This window comes from Acomys minous (genome assembly GCF_964271855.1).
Source record: "Acomys minous genome assembly, chromosome: 2".
In the NCBI taxonomy this organism is placed as follows: Eukaryota; Metazoa; Chordata; class Mammalia; order Rodentia; family Muridae; genus Acomys; species Acomys minous.
Genome location: NC_140484.1, coordinates 113,811,306 through 113,835,891, shown reverse-complemented (window position 1 = coordinate 113,835,891; position 24,586 = coordinate 113,811,306). Strand labels below are relative to the sequence as shown.

General features: G+C 43.6%; 1 protein-coding gene across 9 annotated transcripts in view; it reads left to right on the top strand.

The window, feature by feature from the left end:
• NTRK3 (neurotrophic receptor tyrosine kinase 3) overlaps positions 1 to 24,586 on the top strand; it is a 403,447-nt gene that overhangs the window by 226,695 nt on the left and 152,166 nt on the right. For all 9 annotated transcript variants that reach the window (XM_084773602.1, XM_084773598.1, XM_084773597.1 and 6 more), the window contains one exon: positions 4,158 to 4,346. In XM_084773602.1, the coding sequence (XP_084629728.1) occupies positions 4,158 to 4,346 (189 nt within the window). The remainder of the gene's footprint in view (positions 1 to 4,157; positions 4,347 to 24,586) is intronic.

The window sequence follows — 24,586 nt, the reverse complement described above, 5'->3', positions numbered from 1 at the left end:
ACAACCTCAACACAGGTGTTCCAAGATGAGAGGCGCGACAAGGATAGAACTCAATACGTAGGAAGAACCGGATACGAACCACTGAAGTTTCTCCAACTCACCAGAACATAGCTTTCTTTCTTCCTCTACTATTCCATGAAACTGATCTCAGTAAAGCCGCCTCCTCATTTTCAAATGCATGGCCAGTTTTCAGTCTTTGTCTTCAGTTAAAAAAAATTATTATTATATTTTATGTGCATGGGTATTTTGCCTTCACGTATGTCTGCGTACCGTGTGTGTGACTGGTGCACTGGGAAGCCAGAAGGCGGCACTGGATCCTCTGGAACTAAAATTACAGATAGTTGTGAGCCACTGTGTGGGTACTGGGAATTGAGCTGGGTCCTCTGGAAGAGTAGCTGGTGCTGCTAACCGCTAAGCCATCGCTCCCACCCCTCTTTCATTCCTTATCCTGTTTGCCATCAGGCTAGATGCTCTTGAACTCATAGACATCCTTTTTTGGCTTCTAAGATGATATGTTTTTCATATATATGTATGTTGGGGTTCCTCGGGGCTCCATTGTCTGGTTTACTGTTTTATTTTGGTCTAGTTTTATTGGGTGAAATTTTCCTTCCCATGCATTGGGAGCCTTTTCCCCACAACTATTACTTCAACCCTCTCAAAATCTAGAACATTACAAAGGAAAAAAGGTTTTAACTCTTTTATGTCACAAGCTATTGGAAATTCTTATTGACTTTTGATCCCCCAGGACCTTTTAAGAGATGGACAGACTGAAGAAACAGCGTTTCACACAGGTCGACATCCTGATGTTATTATATCTTCTTCCAAGACCTACTTATTCTTTCATGTAATCATATTAACCCGCGTCCCATAATGCTTAAAAAGAAAGAAAGAAAGAAAGAAAGAAAGAAAGAAAGAAAGAAAGAAAGAGACAGATGGATACTCTGGGTGCTTACCTTCCTCTTCTTGGGGTTCATGGTTGATAATTATCATAAAGAGAGTGACTTCTGTTTGCAGTTAAGCCTTGAGCTTCAGAGTGAGTGGTGCATGCACCACTGTTCCCGCCATCTGGGCCTTCATCCCTTGTTCTTGTGAACGGAGATGGATGTTTTGCTTGGCTTTTCCTTGCCTACCCCCTTGTATTTCTGGAGTCCTTCCTCCTGACCTTCCTGGAAAGGGAAATATGAGGTCAATTTTTATATATTGGCAAATACTTTCTTTTTTCCTTTTGCCTGTGATGTGTGTGCGTGTATGTGTGTGTGTGTGTGTGTGTGTGTGTGTGTGTGTGTGTGTGTGTGTGTGTGTGTGTGTATAATTCCATGTTAAAAAGTTTTCCTCTCATTTCTGAAATTTCTCTTAATCTAGTGTTTCATCTTGCCATTAAAAATCTACTTTTCTTCTTGGTTTTACTTCTTTCCTTTCAGTTTAATTTTTGCTAGATTTTTTCTTGACTTCTTAAACTCTTCATTGACTGCAAAATGCTGATGAGGAAATTTCCAGAGACGCTTCCCACCTTTGAATTGTTTGCCCCTTGCGTATTCCTTGTTTTGTAGTTGTGGTGTCAGCTTTACCCCATAGACCACTTGTTTCTGTGTTGGTTTTTGGGGACTTCCGCTTAGTGCATTGCCTCCATTTCCTGCAGTCCCCCGGATGTTCGTCTTGCATGCAGGAACTCTCTTGAGATATCTGGTGATCTTGCACACTGCACTGTCTCTTTATATGTCAGAACTGAGGCCTGGAAATCTGAGCAGGTCCCAGGCTGTGTGCATGAGGCTGTCGTGCTCATTGTCAGCTTCACTGTGAGATGATTCCAGGGTGTCTTTTCATCAGGAAAGGCAAAAAAAAAAAAAAAAAAAAAAAAAAAAAGAAAGAAAAAAAAAGAAAAAAGTCAACATCTGGAAGCCTCCTTTCTGACTCTGTATGGGGAAGTATCTTCTCACATCCTCTGGCGCCGGGGTGGATGGATATCAGGAAGGCTGTGCACAAATGTGGTTGTTCCAGCCACAGGAAGAAAGGACTCAGCCTTGAGCATCATGCCAGCACTGCTCTGTGTCTTTTGCTTCAACTTCTGTAGGAAGGACTTGCTCCTCCTGTGAGGCAGGGACAAGGTTGTGGGCCCAGGTGTCTTGTTAGGCATGGGTCTCCCTGTCATTTTACACCATAGCCTTTTCTGGACACCCTCCTCCTGGGGTGCACATTCCCAACAGGGCACATGCCATGGTACTTTCTTGTCTTGCTCTGAGTCACTGCCTTCCTCTGATGTGTTTTTCAACTTCCCAAATGTTGTTGAAATGTTTTGTTTATTCTCCTCTCTTTCTCTTTGTGCACGAATATTTCTTCAATTCTTCTGTATTTTAGTGATGGTTTTGGGGGCGGCCAATGCCAGGGCTTAGTGTTCCTCATTTCACTGCAAACCACTATGAAAAATTTCCCAATGAGTTTCTGAGGAAAGTGTTTTCAGGACCACATTACTTATTTTTTTTTCAAGTCAGGTGATTACTCTGGGCATTTGGGCACCCACTTATTGCCACTCTTGCACACGGTCTCTAGACACCATCAGCCATTTGTCACGGGTTGGAATAAGCCCGCCTGTGCTGACTGAGTGGAATCCACGGCCTGCAGTTTGCATTTACCAGTCTTCCATTTAGTTCCGCCTCATTGGTGCTTCACCTCGCTGTTTGATGGGAAATATTCTCTCCATAAACTTCAGTAAGATGTAATGGATTTCTGCAGTGGAAATATTGTTCAAGCCGCAAAACCAAATCGCAGCAGGCACTTTGTCTGGGGACCCAGTGTCTCGCAAAGCAGCCACTTAACAAGTCAGTTGTACGAAGCCACAGTCACAGCTAATTCCCCTTACAGGAATTTTATGTGTGTGTGTGTGTGTGTGTGTGTGTGTGTGTGTGTGTGTGTGTGTGTATGGAAGAATCACACCTCCAAACACAATCAGTGTTCTGCAAAGACTGCAGCATTAATTGTCTCTATCAGCTTGTGCTTTTGAGTCACCTTACTTTCTCTTAAGGCTAGAAAATGGGTGGGAGGCTGGGATTAGTGACGATGTAGTTGGTATGATTTGTAGACATTGAGACAATGTGGATGTTTCAAGAGTAGGCCAGCTAGCCTAGCTACCACCAGGCTAACAGTAATATAGCCTAATTACAGCCCCTTGTGAGAATGTGGTTTAGGAGAGGCTCAGGGCAACACTGTGAGTGATGGAAGGTTATGGCAGAGTCCAGTGGAAGCCATGTCATGCCCATCTGGATATTTGATGGCCATGCTGAAGGTCATGGGACCTCTAATCTTCTATCACAGGTTCTGGGTCATGGATATACACCAAAACACATGGAGAACATTTAGAATCTTCGTGCTCAGGTGGCACCCCAGAATACCTGAATCAGAATTTCTGATATGTTATTCTGTTGTTTTGTGTACATGCATATTTGGGCGATCCACTCCCCCCTCCACCCCATGTGTATGTAGGTGAGAGGTCACCAGTGGCTGTCTTCCTCAACTACTCTCTTCCTTATTTTTATTAGACAGTGTCTCTTGCCAAAGCTAGAGCTCTATGGCTAGTCAGAATGTTCTAGGCATCCTCTTTGCTCTGCTGACCTAGGACTGGGATCACAGGTGTGTCCAACTGTACCTGGTTTTGATGTGGGTCCTGGGGATATAACTCAGGTCCACATGCTTCTGACACAAGGATCTTACCAACTGAGGTATCTCCCCAGATTTTCAACAGCAGATATTTTAATGTCCCAAGTAGAGGAGGGCCAAACAGAGACAACCCCTTCTAGGGTTCTGTTTTTAAGTCTTGTTATCACTACATAAAAAAGAAACTCGTGGGTTTTATTGTTTTGACCTAATTTGGGTTTGAGAAGAAAGTTAAAAAAATGTTTATGTCGTGATTATTTAAATTCATTTTTATTTTAGGACTATTTCTATGGTTGAGAGTTATTTTCAGTTATTTCAGTTATTTCCAAGGAAGAGAAGTTGGCTGGAGTTGTCTAAGTTCAGAACTCAGGGAATTTGGGCAATACTTTTTATAATGGCCAGGATTCTTATGGAAAACATGGTGTGAAAGTAGTGGAGGGTCTGTGGGCAGGCGTGGTACTGAGTGGATATGACCTCACTAGGTCCTGTGTCTCTTATGATTTATGCAGGTCCTGTGGCTGTCATCAGTGGTGAGGAGGACTCAGCTAGCCCACTGCACCATATCAACCATGGCATCACTACGCCTTCCTCGCTGGACGCTGGGCCGGACACAGTGGTTATTGGCATGACCCGCATTCCAGTTATTGAGAACCCCCAGTACTTCCGTCAGGGACACAATTGCCACAAGCCAGATACGTGTAAGTAATAGGATTGGATGCTGTCCCCCATTTTCTTTGTAGGGGGTGGTGTGGAAGCAAACCATGTTGCTGGGGCTCTGGAACCTTCTAGGGTAACCTTCCACCTGCCTGCCTCCCACTTTCTAGGAGACCTTCCCTCTTTGTCTCTAACTACAGAGAATAGCATGGATGGGAAGATGCCAGTTGGCAGAATCCCCCAGGATGAGAGGGCCACAGGTCCAAGTTTAGTTCCCTCTTTTATTCACCTGGCCCAGCGTTACTCTGAGTGGGGAGAGGTGCCCCTGTAAGGCAAGGCACACAAAAGAGGCTGGTCTTCTCTACAATGCCAGCCTAGCTGTTAAAACACATGGCCTGGCTGTATATACACAGCAGCCTCTGAGATCATCAGAAGATCCGTGCAGCCCTCTACAGGAGGGGCAGTAGGTACCTTTGAATAGAAATCTCTCTCTAGCTGCCCATCCCAATCCCAAAGTATGCTGCCCCCCACTCCCACACCCCCCCCCAAGAAAACATACCAGCTCAAGCTCTAGGAATCCTCCCATTCCTACCACATAGGGTACCTATTTCATCTAAATCTCTCACCTCCTGTTGGTTGCAGCCACTCTCTTTGTATTTCTTCTGATCCCTGCTAGGTCCCCTCTCAGCTCCTGAAGCTGTGGTGGCTTGTCCCTCCAGCCAACACATTGGTCTCCTTCCTGTGTCCCCACGCTCAATATGCCCAGTGATATGAATGCACAGCGTCTCCCCTTCACACTGCTCCTGCCTCCCAGGGAATGAGTCCACTGCTCAGGAGAGTACAGAGATCCCGGTAGAGGGCAGAGACCCCAGGAAAGGATGGGAGTAATATGTTAGGGAAAGGCCTCACCATACAGACAGAATACCAGAGGCTGCAAGTGCCCCATTGCAGCTGACAGGATTCCCACCAGTGGCTTCTTTTCATGTCTCAGTCAGTCTGGGGTAGGGCTAGGAAAAAAAAGGTGCATTCTGGTCTTGCTTATCCCTTGGTCTGAGCGCTCTGTACTTGGGTCATACTCTTCAACGCTCATAACTCTTGCTGCTCCTGCTGGGACTTCTAGCAGCAGAGTAGGTCTTGGGTCACATCCCATCAGCCTTTGCTTCTATTCCTCTACCTCTGAGATGATGCAGTAAGCCATTCAGCAATGAGAAGGGTTGGACTAGTGTCACTGAAGGGCATCATTTGCCTCCATATCTAGAATCTGTGTAGTGTTTTTCAGAGGCTTCCTGTGGCTGGCATACAAAGGATATCCGGGTTCTAGATCAGGCGTGGGCATAGGGAAAGGATAAGGTTTCAGATCTACAGTGTGAAGTTGTACAAAGAACAGTCCCTCTGCTATGCGCGTGTTTGAGATCAGACTTGTCTGGACTTGCTGGAGCTAGCCAGGAAGGGCATTCTTCTGCAGTATTCTTTGGTCATTGCTGTTTTGAATATATATGTTTTTCTTGTTGGTTGAAGTAGTTATTTTCCATAAAGTCTCTGTGGACGGCGAATTAGGAACCCCCAAGTCTATGCAGGAAAAATACTTTAGGTTTTGATGAGCCTCTGCTTATAAGATCTTATCAGCAAGCCTGTGCATAACCGTTGGTGTTGTATGTGTAATTTGCTCAAGAACATCTTAATTAACAACAGGTATGACTGATTCATTCATACACAACTACGGTAACAACTGATCACACCTATCTTGTATACACACTTCTCTATAAGACATATGGTCACTATCTTGTGTTTGGTTGGGATCATGGGATGGTATTTCAGAGCTATGCGTAGATGCCATTTTAGGTCAAAATGTCCAACAACAAAAAAGCACCAAATGTGAAAAATGTGGCCTGGAATAGACCACTGAAAGACTGTAATTTTTTTATGGTATGAAAATTGAAACAATAATTTTAAACCATATTGCATGTGATAAATATAAGCAATTTCATCTACCAGTTAAATATGTACATACACACCTGTGGTTAGATGCACAATTATTGTCTTGTTTAGCCTCTGCTGTAAATGTTCATATAGAAGCATTGGTTTCTGGGTTGCAAACAAGCTTTAATAGACAGGAAAATTCCCAAGTACAGAATCTTGACTAATGAGCAACCCTGCATGCACTTGGTGGATGCTCTGACCTTTTGATGCAGAGTCTGATCATAGGGTCGTATCTGTTCACTGGAGCTTTGGGTATGTGTGACACCTGCACAACTATAGGACAACAGTGACTCTGGCACATGGGAGGGAGGGAAATTTCTCTTGAGACATCGGCATCTTTGACCTCTGGGAACTCAAGATCTATGGAGAGAGCTATTGACCAGATGAGTGTCCTCTCAGATGTCAGGGGGAAAAAAATCTCACAAGCAAGGAGGTGCCACACCAGGAGAACATGGTTTCCTTTTGGAGCTTGTTCTGGTGTGTAAGCCACCACAGCTGTCTAGGGAGCCAGGCTGCTTCTGTGTAAGCAAGGAGAGGTTGGTGAGGATTCTAGGTTTATTGGTGGAGACTTGAAGCCGGAGGGAGCAAGCAAAGCCTTATCACAGGAACATCATGGGTTGACTCCAATTGTCCAAGCCCTTTGACCAGAGGAAAAGTATCTTTTAGTTTTAAAGATTTATTCATTTATTATTACATATACAGTGTTCTGCCTACATGTACACCTGCAGGCTAGAAGAGGAAAAGTATCTTTTTTAATGCAGCCTTCCATCTTGCCTTATCAATAGACAGTGGATCGAGCTAATTATGTTCAGAGAATTTGTGTGGCATGAGAAGTACTTTGCAGGAGCATTATAATTGTGTTTGGATAATTCTCCTGTGGCCCACACAAGCAGGGACAGAAAGGCTGAGAGGCAGTGGGTCTCTGATTTCCAACGTTTCATTAGTCAAGGGAAATAAACTCTATGACACAACTCTATGTACAATAAGATGCCATCGTCATAGTTAAAGCCACATGTGCTTTGGCACATCAATAGACAGGAGCATCTACAGTGCTGCATATTAAGCTGGGCTCACATCTTTGGAGGGGTAGTGAGAATCAGGGCATTAAGAGAGCAACTTATATGGAGGCTCTCAGGGCTTGCTCCACCTGATTCCCTCCCTTGTCCCATTTAAACAAGTGTCACTAGGGAGGAAGTTGTAGGGACATAGAGCTTCCTGACTTCAGACATTGTTCCACAGCATCTCCAGCAATGGGTTAAGCCTTGAGTGCCCTGCCTCCTTTATCCTTATGTTTACCACAAGTCACTGGACCTTTTGGACAGGAATGATTAGGATGCTGGTTGGCTCCTTGCTTCTCATTTTCTATCTGTCTTCAATCTGGTCCATGACATTTTTCATCACAAGTCAGGCTGCAAGGATATTTAAAGATCACCTGGTACCAATCCTTTATCAGATGCTTGCATTGCCTTGCTTATGTTCCTAACAAATGCTCTGCATTTGACATTGTCTTTATTCTGAATTGATTCAGCCTTTACAGGGATTCTGAAAGACCTGAATAAAGATGCAGCTACTAGGCCCTGTGTACCCAACCTGAGCCCAATAAGCCCCTTGTTATTTGTGCAAACATTTCCCTATTCTCAAAAGCACTAGAAAATGGATGTAGCCATCTTTGTCACACAGTTGAGGGTCTTGGTCTAGATCTTACAGAATGAGATGGAATGGACCCATCCAAGTGGATCAATAGGGAGATGGAAAAAATGTGTGCATAGCAACGTCCAGCCCTGGATTACCTTTGTGTATCTTGTGGGCTGCAGTAATGTCATTTCTTGAAAGGTCTAGACTTGTTGTTATCTTCAGAGTCAGCTTCTGTTCTTTCCCACAGGCTGGGGAGAAGGCATCCTGGTTGTCTCTGAAGCCCTGGGCTCTCTGTTCATCTCTTTCCTTAGAACCTAATCTCTGTTGAGGAAATTGGCTGTTGGGGGGGGGGAGGTCTGCTTCCATCTTCTTCATCTCCAAAGTAGTGTCCCCCATTTTCCCAGGGTAAGTATATCACAGCCACAAATAGGAATGTGTCTCCATGCCTGGCACTTCCTTCTGCTGTCCCCCTCCAAGAATGTGTTTTGCCTATTTCTTCTGCTTATCATGACATCTTGTGTGTGACATGTCCACTTCTTGAGCCACAAGATACTCACGACTCTCTTTCTTTGATCTCTTCGCACAGCTGAACCAGCACTATGCTGGGAAGACTTTAGCTTCTCTATCAAATGCACATGTAGGAAGGGTTTGTGCTAGGCATTCTCCTAGACTCTGGGAAAAAAAGACAGAAGCAGACATACATTGCTGTTACCCTCTCAGTTTGACTTCCAGCCATAAGTAATTTCTAAGATCCTCTGCTTTCTAGAAAACCCCTCACCATTGTGCCCTGTACATCCTGCTTTTGCCTGTTGCTGTGGGCTTTCCATCCTTTATCCTTTCTTTCCAGACTGGCAATCATTGTTTCCTAACAGCTACCCTACTATAATTCCTTTAAAAAAATAACACCCCTTCACTCTGTATAGTATTGCCCCGTACCATTTTCTTCCTTAATACACTATGCTATAATGCCACAAAGATTCCAGACATTCATGAACCCCTCCCAGGTTGACACTATGCCAACATGATTTTTCTTTCCTTGCTTCTTTCTAACATCTGGCTTACAGGCAATACCATGTAGCAGTCTTGAATGACTTTAAACTAGATCCTAAGTCACCCTGTCACCTCTCAAATAAATGTGTACTGTTCCCCAAACATGGATTTACAGTCTTCCCAGTTGTAGCACTTTTGTCATATAATTGCTCTCACCCACACATGCGTTCACACTGTATGTTTAAGTGTATGCGTGTATGTGGGAGCCTGGAGGACAACACGATGTCAGACTCCACCCATATTTATTGAGACAGTGTCTTCCCTTGACTTGAGGTTGGCCAAGTATGCTGAGCCGACTGTCCAGTAGGCCCTGGAGATGCACTTATCTCAATCTCCTCAGCCCTGGTTGTTTGTTTGTTAGTGTCTACTGATCACACAACATAAGACTAAGGTAAAGGAGACACTAAGTAACGCATGTCAGATGGTGCTATAGGTTGGATCCTGAAGGTGCCCAAAAGCCCATGTGTTAGAGACTTGGTACTCAGGGTGGCACTCTTGGGAATTGGCAGAAACATTAAGAGTAGAGACTAGTAGAGGTTCTAGGATATTGGGGCTCTGTCCTGAAAGGTATTGAGTGGTACTTTCCCTCATTTTCTTTCCCACTCTGGATACAAGGTGAGTGGTTTGGGCTCTACCTTATGCTCTTTGCTGTTGTCACCCCAAACTTTGCCAGATCCCTAACCAGATCAGGACTTTTTGAGCAATGAGCCAACCTAAATATTTTCTCTTTATAAGTCGACGATTTTAGGTATTTGTTATGGTCGTGAAAAGTTGATAAACATGGATGGCTCATGACCTTGGCTCTTTAGCAAAGTTGCCGATCTGCAACCTCAGCATCTGGACCAAGCACTGAGTTCCTGTTTGAAGTATTTTATCTTAGGTGATCAGTAACTGGCTTTCCAAGGAAGAGCCTGTTACCTCCTTTGACAGATAAAACAATTGAAGCTCTATAAGTTTTGGTTGTTCGCTGAAGATCACACAGCTCCCAACAATCAGCCTGGGATAATAAAAACAACAATAAATAAGAACCATGGAATGCATCATTTAGCTTTATTCATCAAACCAATTACCTGGCATTATACAGATGCTACAATCCTCTATACCTCTTGAACTTAGGGAGATAGCATATATAGAAGGATAGTTTCTGTGTAGTATGTTCCAGGTTCCTCTAGTCACAAGGCTGGGTCAACCTCTGTCTGGTACTAATAATCTCTCTGATCACATATCAAGACCCTAAGGGACCATGGCTGCCTTCAGGTAAGGTAGTAGCTCCTCCCATCATTAAATGTTTTTTTTTCTTCTTCTTCTTAGAATAGGTTTGGGCTTACAATTGAGCATAAAGTAGAATTTTCACATGTTCCAATTTGCTCCCCATGCCCACAACAGTTTGCTGCTCTATCACTAAAATCTGACATAAGTGTGGCTCAGTTTGGATAAGTGGTAGCATTATGACAATATCAAGAGATTACTTTTAGATAACGTCCATAGGTTTCAGTAGGATTGTCTCTTGGTGTTTGCCAGTTCTGTGTTCACACCCCAACATCCAGCAATCGCTGACCTTACTGTTCCCGTTGTTGTTGGTTTGTCTTTTCTAATTGCTGCATAGTTGGAGTCACAGTGATGCTAGCCTTCCCGCTTGGCTTCATTCTCTTAGCGGCATGTTCCTAAAGTTCTGCCACATCTTTTTTTTGGCCCAACAGCTTATTTCTTTTTGTTTATTAAACAGCTTTCCATATTCTATATGTGCTGCACTTTATCTCTCACTCACCTACTGAAAGAAGCTATCCTGGTTTGTTAGAGCTCTGTAGCAAAGCACCCCAAGAAGTCACCTTCACCCAGCATGGGTGTGTTATCACAGCCTGAACTCAAGATGCTGGCAGGGTCCTGCTTTTTCTGAAACTTATAGGCATCCTTTTGATCTTCTCAGTGTCTGGCCGGAAAGCCATCACCTTGTCTGTTCCTCAAATTGCAGATGAATCACTCCATGTATCATCATATGGCTTATAAGAAGCACAGCTGGCATATTAAATTAGGGGCCCACTCTACTCCATTGTGAATTCTTAAAATAATTATATCTGCAGTATCCCTATTTCCAAATGAGTTCACATTCTAGGGTACCAGGAGTTAAAGATTCAGGATAACTTTTTTTAAAGTGGGTAATAGATAGCTTCATTGTCTGCGGTTGCCTTTTGGGGACAATAAAGGCAGGTGCAGGTTGATGAGTAGGCATAAGGTTTGAACTTATATGTGTTAATAATTATAGTTAATTGCTGGACCAAATGTGAAGAATATGTAGCCTTATAATATGCCAAAAAACTGTTTTACAAAGTAGGGACACTAAGGCAGGCAGTTTTTAGTTCCTATTAAACTGGCCTCTCCTGATAATCTCCTGCCTCAGATCCTCTGTGGTGATGTATACCTGCCTTCTGAAGTGTGTCCTATTCTGCATTATTCCAGCAGCAGATACTAACATAATTCTGGTGGATGCTTACACAGACAAATGCAAACTGCTTCCATCTTATCACTGGTTAAAGGGCAGTTGGTGTGTTCAAGTTAAAACTGGCCCCTTGACTTACCAGTGTGTTCACACTTTTGTGAATGCCAATAGTCTAGTGAATCCTTTCTTGTGGGCTAGTTGCAAGCTCCCAATTATCCCTTCCTTTTCTTTCTTTCTTTCCTTCTTCATTTCTTTTTTTAAAGATTTATTTATTATTATGTATACAGTACTCTGCCTTCATGTACACCTGCAGGCCAGAAGAGGGCATCAGATCACATTATGGATGGTTGTGAGCTACCATGTGGTTGCTGGGAATTGAACTCAGGACCCCTGGAAGAGCAGTCAGTGCTCTTAACCTCTGAGCTATCTCTCTAGCCCAAGCCCTTCCTTTTCATGCATCCACTTCTCTTCATTTTTTTTTTAGACATGGCTTCTCTGAGAAGCCCTAGCTATCCCGAAACTCACTCTGTAGACCATTCTGTCCTCAAACTCAGAGACCCACCTGGCTCTGCCTCCCAAGTGCTAAAATTAAAGGCATGTACCACCACCACCCCTTTCTTTTCTTATTTGCTTTTCTACAGTCTTTCCAATGTCTTCATTTTCCCCATGTGATGCTTTCAAGGTGGCTCCCCAATGCTAATGTGCCTTGAGAGTCTCTCCACTTTGAAGGACAGGCATGCATTCAACCTTGAGCCCCTCTTGGCTGGCCAGCCTCATTGTCACTGTCCGCATCCATCACAGGGGACCTGGAGATCTGCCTGAGATCTTCATAACCCTTCCCTTTTGTGAGATTGCCAAAATCCCTTTATCTGTTGGTTTTCTGCAAAGCCCTTTTCTCTTCTGTTCATCCACTCAGTTAACAAACATCTACTGCTCTTGTATTATGTGCTAAAGCCGGAGATAGAGTGCAGATCCTACCCTTTATACCTCTTCAGCCACAATATACCTGTTGGGAGCATTAAGCCTTCCTCATTTTCCCCAAGACAACCTCACTGTGTATTCTTCCACCCCCACCTATGAACTTTCCACATAAGTAAACAGCCAAAGGGCCTCTGTCTGTGGCCTTGATGGGGCTGAGTAAGTGGCTTGCCTCATCCTTTGCTTATGGGCTGATTAGTTCTGGAGCTTGCCTTTTCTGGAAGAGGAACTGCCGGAGCTGATTTCTCAGCTGCAGGGCGGGGAGCACAGAGCCTGCATGTGCAATGCAGTATTAATAGTGCATCTGTATGATATAGATTTCTGTCAAGCTCTGTACTAACAAACATCGCTTAGCTCAGGGTAATGATGGGTGTTTATTCCCCAGCCACTTAGCTCAGCATCATGGACTCGCACATGAAATATGGGAAATGGGCTTCTTTGTCTGGGAGGAGCAGGCTCCTCCTAGAGCCAATATCGGAGGCCACAACAGTAGCAGCTGCTGCAGAGGCAGAGTGTAGCTTTCTAGCTTTTTCTTCTGCGGGATCTCAGGCTGGCTCTACTAATGACAGGAAGATCCAGTTGCGGGGCTGATCTGGGAGCTCCCTGAAGTATGCAACAGAGAATGGAAGGTTACCATATGGGCATACGGGTGGCACTGCCTGTGGCTGATGGGGGAGGTGACACTGGCAAGATGTGACATGGCAAAGGATGAGACAGATGTGGAGGTGTGGGGTTCTGATGTGCTCCTCCTGTCTTATGCTGGTTGATCTTGACAGCCACCCTAAGAGGAACCATGGGCTGTATCATAGGGAAGGCAACAGTGACATTTAGCTATTAGATTTGCTATTGGTCTGGCATTCCTGGGCCCAGATTTCCAGGCAGTAGTTCATGGAATATTTTAAATGGACATAAACTAGGATTGTCCATCTCTGGTGTCTCTTTCATCTGAGTTGCAGGTTTAATTAGGATGTCTACCAGATCTCCAAGCGTTCTGTGATGCTAGGTTTGGTACATTCAGCTTCCTTTCATTTTTGGAGACGTGTAGAAAGCCAGCATGGGACATCTTGGGAGTCAAGGGAATTAGGTCCTGTGTCCACAAGCTGAAGGGCAAATGCACTCACACACTTCGCCCTGAGGCTCTCAAACCCCTAGAGAACAGCAACTGTCTCTGGACACAAATTCTTGCAGTCCCTAGATATGGTATAGCTAACTACATTATTTAATGATAATCCCCCACATACACACAGGGACAGGAAATTAAATAACCACACTTACCCCAAATGATTTGAAAACTCTAAACATACCTGAACATGCACTTCCAAGGTTTAGCCACCTGGCACAGAGAGACTGACTCACGTTCGTCTCCTTGGGCCGCCTCCCTGTTGATAGCCATGACCTCGTCTGTTCTGTACTTCACGGCCGTAATCACATACTTAAAGTTAGAAACTGCATGCAGTCATGCTAATTAAGTAATTAGACATAATTATGCTCACTGTAAATACACAGTAATTGGATTTAAAAAAGTACTTGCGGGATAAGGATGTACTTCAGGGTTGAAGGTGACGAAAGATAAGGGCCCCAGCCATCCTGGAGGGATGTCATTTCATGGTGCAATGTGAGGCCACAGGAAGCTGTTACCCAGCAGGAGCAAGTGAGTAGGCTCTGAAGTGGGTCTTTTGTTTCCCTTCCAGATGCCATGGTGGAGCAGGACTACCTGTCTCCCTGGTGGGTTCTGGCCTTCGCCTTATCTTCAGGGAGTGGGGAGATCAACTTCCCTCCTGAGATTTTTTTTTTTCCAGCTCAGAGTTTTCCCATGATAAGTTTACTTTTCTTCTTGACTGATTTCAGATCTAGGGCCTGCATTAGGATGCTGTTTATTATTATTAATTATTATCATTAATATTAATTATTGGTTTCTTTTGTATGTAACTGTGTAGAAGAAGTCAAAGTTGGATATTAAACATCTTCCTCTGCCATACTTCACCTTATCTTTTGAGATGGCGTCTCTCCCTGAACCCATCATTAGCTAGACTAGGTGAACACAAGTGACCAAAGGTCCACCTGTTTCTATGCCTATAAACCTCAACTCTGCTCTAGGGTTCCAGTTGGGTGTGGCCATGCTTAGCATTTTTACATTGTGCTGATGGCCCAAACATGAGTCCTTGTGGCTATGCAGCTGGCATTTTACTGACTGAGCCATTTCTTCAGCCCCTGATTTGGAATTTTAATGGATGATAATTCAGAATTAGCTGTGAGACACAGACAGCAAACAGTAACCCAAAGATGGGCTTTATAACCGAGCTGAAGATGGTTGCTTGGACTCAAAGCCAATGTGGGCTTTCTGATGCCTTTCCCAAGCCTTGAACTTGGGATACAGAGGTAGTGAGGTTGCTGAGTACATGCTGTCCATCCAGGTGCGGTGAGGATCATGGTCGGCCTTATCTTTTACAATTGGGAGTCTAGAAACTGCCTGGGAAGACTTAACTCACAGGGAATTCATTATGAATCTTGCATAGACAAGAAATGTAATGGCTGGTGATGATCTCTGCCTTTCTTAGCAAATACAAAGGGAAGGATGTGGGACTTACCTCCTTTGCTCTAAGAAGGCAGAAACATCCATCTTAGGAGCAGAGTTTGAAAATCAAGTAAAAGTGTCTTCAGGACACTTCCCTGGTGAAGTACCTTACTAGCTGCGAGTGTTCACTGTGCAATCATAAGGACCTGAGTTCAAATCCCTAACCAGGCCAGTCTTTGTATGACTACAACCCCAGCCTTGGAGATAGAGCTAGGAGGATGCTAGGTGCTTGCTGCCCAGCCAGCCTAATCAAAATGATAAGATTTTGGTTCAGGGAGGGACAGTGTCTTAAACAAACAGGGCAGAGAGCAGCAAAATGAGACACTAGACATCACTGATCTTTGCATGAGTGCACACATGTGTGCACAGACTCCCTCCCAAACATGAAAAAGAAAAAAAAATCTGCAAAATAAAAGTATTAAAACATAAAAAGCAAAGTTAATCTAGTGTTTAAAAGAGCAGGAACCATTTCTTTTTATTTTCCTAGCTTCTGTAGTAGCTACAGGATAAATACCCACATCTGACAATTTGGAGCTTAGAAGCCTCAAATGAGAGAGAACATGTAATATTTGTCTTTCTGGGATATCATGATCGATACAATCTTTTCTATCTTTTACCTGTAAATTTTATGGTTTCATCTTGAGTGATTTGGAAAGTCTGAACTCCTAGTTATGGTGAGCAGTGATGATGTTCAAGGTGTTCAGCTTTATTTACAGTCATCATCAAAATATCCATCTCATGTGGATAGATTCTGTAGAATAGTAAACACATGCTCAAATGTGCTCACCAGTTTTTGTTTTTTGAAGATATTTTTATTTTTGAAAAGCTGGAAAAACAAAAGAGGTCACATCCAACCTTGAGGACAGCAGGTCTTTCATCATTAACTGTGGTCACTGTTAGGATTCTCTTTCCATATGACTGTCTAATAGAAAACGATTATCGTGTGCACTGTTGTTACTACCTGTGGATGAACTGTATCACGTAAATGGGAGGATGGGAGATGTGATGCTCTTGTTCACCTCCTGCTCCATTCATAATGCTCAGTAACTAAGAGCCGAAGCTCTACTCTCTCCTTAGCTAGGAAGCCAGGAGTCCGGATGTCCTTGCACCTTCCTCCAACTTCCTTTACGTCAAGATTTCTGAAATCATACAGAGAGGTATGCTAACAGATATTTCCTCTGGGGCACCCCAGAATTCCATGGTCCAATAAAGCTGGGAAAAGTTATTACATATATCTTATCCCATGGGATTCTTAAGTCCTGAGCACTGAAATTATTTCAACATTTCAAGAAGGACATTCTTAGAATATCCTCCTATTTAGATGATGCACTCTGCTGCCTTAAAAGAGTGACATACACCTGTAATCCAGCACTTGGGTAGTTGGGGCAAAAGGATAGAGATTGGATGACACCTTGACTTAAAGAATAAAAGCAAACAAAATGACCTTGGGTCTTCAGTCATCCCAAATCTATCACACCACAAAACTTCAGTTGGAGCTGACAATGCCTGTCATTGTCTCTGTGGGTAAGAACATGCAGTGGACCATACTCTGACCATCCTGGAGTTCAGTGTCTCCTTGTTGCCTTTAGGCAGATGATGTAGCACACTCTGAAAGTGCCCAGATGGGCCTAACCCCTTCACATGGATTGTATCAGATTTGTTCTTAAGCTTCTTGGAGGGCTAGGGGGAGGCTGTATTCAGTAGGAATAACCAGAGTTAGGACATGGCACTGCATTCCTTAGGATTTCTGGCAGAGTACCATCAGTTTCTGTTGAAGGGACCAGGGTTCCATTTCCTGTTCCAATACTAGGAGCTGCTGAATATACTTCTGACACAGCCTGCCATCTAGATCAGGAGACATTGGTCATAGCCAGATTTTCACTGTGTTCCTCGTTTCTGGGAAGATCTGACCTTGGGAAATCTCCTAAGGAGAAGGGCAACCCAACGTGCACATAATCTTTAGGACATCTTTTCCCAGACCATTGTGTGGAAGGTAGAAACACATGTTCCTTTCTGGAAGGAAATATGATGATTGTCTCAGCACGGAGTGGCCTGATCAAGCTCTTGCAATTGAGAGAATAAACTACACTATTGGTCACAGTGGATCTTTAGTCATGAAAATAGAAAATGATGCAGATTTGGCTTCTCCTAACCTGCCTAGGAAACCATCACTTGACTGTGGCCAATGCATACATCTATTGTTTTAGGAAAGAAAAAGGAGTCACCATGAACAGTATCTTAGGAGATGAAGTGCTATGGGAATTTGAAAGTCCTCTGTCAACTTCTTATAGTCAGCACATATGTGAGTATCCTTGCTCACAACTACCATTGCCATTTTTGCTAGGAATATCTTAAGTGATCACCAGGTTGATGCTTCCCAAAATGTTATGCTTTCAAAGTTTATAGTTATTTTTAAAAACCTGAGAACTCTTGTTAGCCATTTTAAGCAAATCTAAGAAACAACATTTTATCACCCAGATCCACAGCTACAGAAATGTTCTTAGGAGTCAGGGCTACAAGATGCTGGGTATTGGAAAATGGTTGACACAGATGAGTACAGGTTAACTCGAACTGGAAAGCTGTGAGCTCAACTGGAGATCACAGAGAGATTTGCAGAAGGGTTCTTCTATTCTCTTCTGTCTTTGGTTTACTCTCTCCTTTAGTTTTATTTCCCAGAAGCTTATCTCTCCCATACACATATGTGGTACCACCTATGTGCAGTGAGCTGCGGTCTCCTGTACCTGTGACAGTAAGGGCCTTTTACTTTAATGCCTATCACTGCATCTTCAGATGCCAATGGATATAGTCCAAAGTCCTTGTTCATATTGTGCATGTCTCATGTTTTGAACATTTGATTTTATTAGTTAAGATTTTTTTTATCTAAAACCAATAGACAGAAATTCTTCCCCACTGGGATTACATAATAATCAATTGGATAATTATTTCGATCAATTAAATAATTAAGAAAGATTCAAAGTTGGACTCTAGCTCTGTTTTGTTGGTATTCTCTTTGCAATACCTGTGTTCGTTTTGGCTTACCACCATGTTAACACTACTTATGGTTTGAGATTGAGGTGCCTTTCTTTGCTTGGGTCATTGAAAAGAATTATGTCACATATTTATTCTAAGACAAGTCACTCCTAAGCAAGAATGGAATTACCACAAGCACTTTAGGCTCCTCAAGAATATCTCCTGGGTCTGGGAATGGAAGTCATTTCTCCAGAGGTAGATGCCCATGTGGAGGGAAGTGAACACCACCACAAAGCCAAGGTTGGTCCAGGAGGAAGTGATAGTGACCAGTAGAGAACATGGTTGCTCCCCTGTGTTCTCAGAGAGCAAAATGTGCACTCACCCACATTTAAGCCATGTTAATGCTGCTTTTTTACTTCTTAGAGTAACTGGGAACCATTTGGGGTGCAGGTGGCACAAAGATAAGAACACTGACCCCATGGGAATCTTATTCTGTATCACTGTCTTCTTAGGGAGATGAAACTGAAGACAGTGGCTGCTGTCACTGGGTGGGGCTGATGGGTTGTGCTAACTTCAGGGTTGTGCTTGAATACCTAGGCAAGGAAGAATGCTTACACTTGGATTTAATAGACCTGTTTGCGAATTTCCAGGAACAGTTTTGCACACAGTTTCTGGGCAGCAGGTGGGAGTGGGTGGATGGTGAAGAGTGGGTCAGAAAGGAAGCAATGAAGAACAGAGGAGTAAATTCAATAGACTGGATTTTGACCGATGGGGCTGACTCTAAACTTGGGAGTCTATTACCTCCATGGTAGGCTCCACACCAAACAGCGCCTCCTGTTGGCAAGGTAGTGATAATCTAAATGTAACGAATTGTCCAGTAGCTTAAATCCTACAAAACTCTAGGCGGTAAGTATCAGGCTGTTCTCATTTCCTGGATGAAGAAACTGAGGCAGAGAAAATGACATGCTGTAGTCTCACAACTGCGACATGACAGAACTGTGGCACACAAGGCTTACCTTTTTGTCTCCAGCAGTCTTTCTTTCAGCATTAAATTAGCCAGTAATGAGATGTTGTTACCCCTTCCTTGACTCAGATGGATTGACTAGGAACTCAGGAAGTTGAGGGACCTGTTCAAGGACACTTGGTGATCAGAGCCAGAGCCAGCCCCAGGGCTGTTCAAGCCTGTGTCTTGTAGCTCAAGCCTGATGGCTGACCTTCACTTGTACCCCATCTTTGGGAGATGCAGTATGTTCTTAGAGAATGTCAAGCAAATGCTATTTTGGGTGACATGATGCCTACTTGTAAGCAGCAGTTTTTGCTCCCCTTTTAGTGCTCCTGGGCTCCTATGGTGCCCAATGGCACCCTTCCTGCCAATACAGCATGAACTTACAGATACCTGTGGTGGAGTCAGGCTTCCCAGATGAGTTCAGCTATAGATAGGCAGTTGAAAACATGGGCAAACACTGTAGAAGGAAACGATCAAGAGTCCTAGAGCCACATTATTTCTTTCTTGCCTATGTCTCCTTGGGTCCTGTCCTGGATGGCTGTGTAGGTTAATTTGCTATCCATATTGTGACCAGGCCTCTCCCGAGGCACTGTGTTTGCTTCTGTCTCCAGACCGAGAAATGCTGGTGATACAGCGACTCTTCCTATGGGACTCTGCTGAGTCAGGTGGCCCTAATGCCACTAGTAATGAAGAAGTGTTGGGACTAAACTCCTAATGGCTCATTGATTGGTTGAATTATGCTCAGTGTAATACTGAAAATAGATTTTAAATACGTGCCTGGGGATTTGTGGGGATTTGTTACCAAGGAGTTTTAACTCAGTCGTGGCTGATTTGACAAAGACATCAACACTGAGTGGGAGCTTGAGCTTCAGCCACAATGTATACTTAGGACCCTTCCCCTAAGCCACTACAGGGGTGAGAGTAGAAATGTGGGGGCAGATATAGAATGGTTTCCTCCCCTCAACAATGCAACAATGGTCGTAAGACATTCCCTTTGTGTGTGTGTGTGTGTGTGTGTGTGTGTGTGTGTGTGTGTGTGTGTGTGTGTTAGTATGGGTATCGTTGTACTAGTGCGTGAGTGTGAAAGTCAGAGGACCTCATGTATTGATCTGCACATTGTTTGGTACAGGGTCTTTCTTACTCATTCCTTAATGTGCCCACCTAGCTGACTCATGAGTGTCAAGCAATTCCATCTGCCTCTTATTTCTAAATAGGGTTGCAGTTGGGACTATAAGCAGTTGTGCTACCGTGTGTCTAACTTTTTACATAGCATCTGGGAATTTGAAAAGATGTCTTCCAGATTGAGTAGCAAGCACTTTACTCACTGAGCCATCTCCTCAGCCCATCTCCCTTAGTGCTTTTAAGGTGGAATGAAAACATTGTATGTACTGCAACGCCTCTTTTATTCCTTCTGGTGGTAAAGACAGCAGAGGTTGCCCTTCTCCTAGTTCCCAACTCTCACCCTTCTGACACTGCCATTCTCTGGGAGAAACAAAGAGGAGACCTCAGGGATAGTCAGGTAATATCCCATCTCGCAGAGTCCCTGGATTCAGGCTGCCGGTGGGCGAAGTTCCCCCTTGGGAGCTGGAGTTTGGTCCTCGTGTTTCTTTTGGTCAGTACCAGAGTAATTTAGAGGTGATAGAAATATGACCAGGAACCCTCCCATCTCTGAGAGAGCAGCTGTCATCAGCACATCATACCCTGAGACACCCTTCCCCCACACACCAACATGCCTAAAATCACTCACTCTCTATTTCTTCCCTCTGTCTCTAAATGGAACCCACATGGCTTCCACTTTGGGTGTAGGGAGGATCAGAAACAAATGGGGGCTGTCTAACTTAAGCCTAATGAGGAAAAGGGGGAAGTTCAAGTGGCATTGCCTTTCTAAGGGGAGACTGCACTGTCCCATTTTAACCTCTGGCAGAGACTATTAGAACCCTTCCCTAGGGTAGTTTATACACACTCAGCCAGTCATCAGAAAAATCAGCATGCTCAAGGAAGGGAGCGCGTAAAAACAAAACCTAAGAAGAAAAGAAAAAAAAAAAAAAAAAGCAGTACTCCGTTCTAATAAAGAAATTACTGACGTTCTGCATTATGAACTGTATTAATTTTTAATGGCTGAGAAAGGAGTTGATTTATAATGCATCCTTCCCGGCTGCAAAGCCTGTCCCCAGCTAATAAATAAATGACAGGTCTCTTGTATTAAAAGTATTCGTCATTTTACATTGTCGGAATGCAAATGGTGAGAGGCAGTGAAGGAGACCCTTGGGAGGGGGAGTGTCCTGCACCCTGCCGGCGCAGGGGCTGCGATGCAGCTTGACCTCTCAAATGGAATTGAATGCATTCCTTCCTCTTGGTTGCAGCAGCGTGACCCAGTTATACCTCCCCACTCTTGTGGTCCAGGAGAAAGTTTGCAAAATGGGTTGAGGAACCATTTAGCAAAGCTCACTGTGTAAGTGTAAATTCCTGAACGTTAAACAAACTGTCTATGGCTTGTTCTCACATATCCTAACCAAGAGGCCTTAGGGGTTCGCCCATCAGGCTCCTTAAATGTGGCTGGAATGACTTCTTCAGTAATTCATCTTTTGTTGACAGTAATCTGTGATTCACAGCTGTGGTTTTCCTTCCTGGGGGTTCTCTAGTAAACAAATAATCAAATAACACTCAACATTTGTGTTTGGTTTTGAAAGAACACATAGTGTAAATACTAGAGGAGCACCAGAAAGTAAAAAAAAAAAAAAAAAAAAAAAAAAGAAAATCCAGCGGTGAACGGTGTATTGTGTTTCAGCCTTTCCAGTTTTTCTTCACATATATACACATTTAGTCAGACACAAACCAACGTGCACATGCATTGTATGCAAAGAGGTGACTACTTTGCGTATGGATTTAAAGTCCAAATTTGTCATTTAACAACATTTCATAGACCTCCATTTCAAGTCATTTGAAAGCAACGCAGCTGGGCTGCGGAGATAGTAAAGTGCTTGCCTTGCACGTGAGAATAACTGGTAACTTGTGTTCATAATCCCAGTTCTGAGGAGGCAGAGACAGGTAGATCCCTGTGCTCCCTGGCCAGCTTGTCTACCCTATTTGGTGAATTCTAAGTCAGTGAGAAATTGTGTTTCAGGAAGAGATAGAGGGAGGGGAGAGGGGAGAGAGGAAGAGAGGAAGAGAGAGAGAGAGAGAGAGAGAGAGAGAGAGAGAGAGAGAGAGAGAGAGAGAGAGAGAGAAAGCAACAACAAAAAATAACCAAACAAATAGTGTTGGACAGTGCCTAAGGGGCAACACCCAAGCTTATCTCTCAGCCTCTACATGTACATATATGGAGGTGTGCATGAGCACACACGTGCACCCACATACACATGCATATATACAGACAAGTACATACACATGTATACACACGTATGAATGGTGCAACCATTTTCAACAGTGCGTGTGTGGCTGGGCAGGATCTACACTGGTGTCACTGTGGGGCTGGCGGCAAGCCAGTGAAGACACATCCTTTTGTTCGCTATGACAGTGCCAACTAGAAAATAGCATATGGGAAAAAGAGGGCAAAGGATAGTTTTTGTGCAGAGCATCTAATTATGGAGCAACTACTACGCCTTCGAGTCTGCGCAGCAGGCTGAGATAAGCAGAGTAGGCTCCACCCCAAGAGATGGAGTCCACACTCCAGCTGGGGAGACCATAAATAGTTCCTGAAGCTACATGCATAATTTAATGTGTGTCACAGGGACCCACAACTGAAAAGCTGAGTGTGCTTACAGAGAGAGCATCGGCCTGTTTAAATCAGAGGAACAGAGCTATGGGTGAGAGCTTCATGGGGGAAGGGGCATTGGAACTAGAAAGCTGTGGGAAATTTGAACAGGTTGAATTGCAAAACATGAGGCTTGACAGGCCATGGCATCGGTATCTGGAGGCCGAGCAGTGGATGGTGTCAGGCCTTTGGAGATGCAAGCGTGGAGGTCAAAGTGACTTTAGAGGAGCCTCTGATATAGATGGAGCCTATATGGAATATTATTAAATAATTATGCATTTCTAAGATTTATATTTAAATAGCTCAAACCTGTCTTTACCATAGTGTCTATTAGTGGTCTTTTAAAAGTAGGTTATGACCTGAGAAGGAAAAATAAAAGAAGCTCTTCTTAAGAGAGATGATGGCACAACTGTAATTTCAGCACTCAGAGTCTGAGGCAGAAGGCTTGCGAGTTCAATGCTATTCTGGGCTACTTATCAAGAACCTATCTCAGAAAACAAAATAAAAAAAATTACAAAGATCAAACAAAGTAGGTTATTCAGAGACTGTTTCAAGGGGGCAAAGAAGACCTCCTGCTCCAGGAAGGCATGAGATGAAATCTCCTCTGAATATACCTCTCACCACAGAGGCGTTACTTAGAAAATGAGACTTAGCAATCTCTGCTAGCAGGTTCGGCTCCTGATTTATTTATATTGCCTTCAGAGGCTTATAAAAATGGAAGTTTGCCTAGATTTCGAAACTAGCGTTTCTGTCTGTTCACATAGAAATTTATTCCTTCATTTGTTGTGCACAGTTCTAAACACAGATAGATCAATGCTTTTGGCTTTCGAAAAAGATAAAGCAAAAAGCCTCTGAGCTGGAAAGGCAAAGGCTCAGGGACCTTGCTGCAGCAAAAAACCTTGCTCCCTTGTGGCAGGTGCAACAAGCAAGACAGTGTCCCAGAAGCCTCTAGTCCTCAAACACTCCAGGAACCTGTGTTGGCCCAGTGTTGAAAAGTCACAGTGCAGGATCAGGTGCTAGCTGGGCACAGTAGTATATCCAGACACTTATATTGGAAATATGATCCTCACTTGGGTTTTTTTTTTCCCCTTCAAATCTTGGATCAAAAATTCTTCCAGCAATAGGACTTGGCTAAGGGACCCTTTCCTTCCTGCTCTTCCATACTCTTTCACTAAAGTTCCTTATATAACACAAAAGCTTTATTTTTAAACCTGAAAAAATACCCCAAACCCTAAGATTCACATAGATGATGAAGAAGGGGGCCAGGCACATAGCTTAATGACATTGGCCCCCATTCATGTTTGGGGGAAGGGACAAACGTAGGACTGGAGGCTCTTTTCTCTTAATATTTTTCACGTCTCCTGAACCTGTAAGTGGAAATGCAATCTTTTCGTTTCTCCCAAAGAAGTTGATTTTGTCTGGGCCATTTAATAAGCAACATCTGACAAAAGTGAACTGTCTGGCTCAGGTGCAGTAATTGCTACAGAAATTGGTTTTAGAGTCTTTGGGGAATTCCGCCGTTGAACCTTATCAAGTACAGTTTGTTCCAACACTTTTACAAGTTTTAAGACCCTCAAATAACTCTTTCTGTTTGGAGCTTGTCTTGGTTATTTTAGTGTTTTAGTCTTCGAGAAGCACTGCCTCTCGGCCCCACCAGCTCCTGGAAGACATGGCATTGCTGTCATTGTTGCTTCTGGCTTCCTGAACCCAGACTCTGGTGGTGCTGTTAGAGTCTTTGAATGTGATCTCGAAAGTCAGGTACACTTGATGGATCCTTGAGTATTGTCTTATTTTTTTCAACAGCACTAAAAAGGAAGCAAGCTTGTACCAAAGCAACTGTTTGATACCCACATAGCGTTCAGGCTACTTACTGTTATCAGATCACAAATGGGATATGTT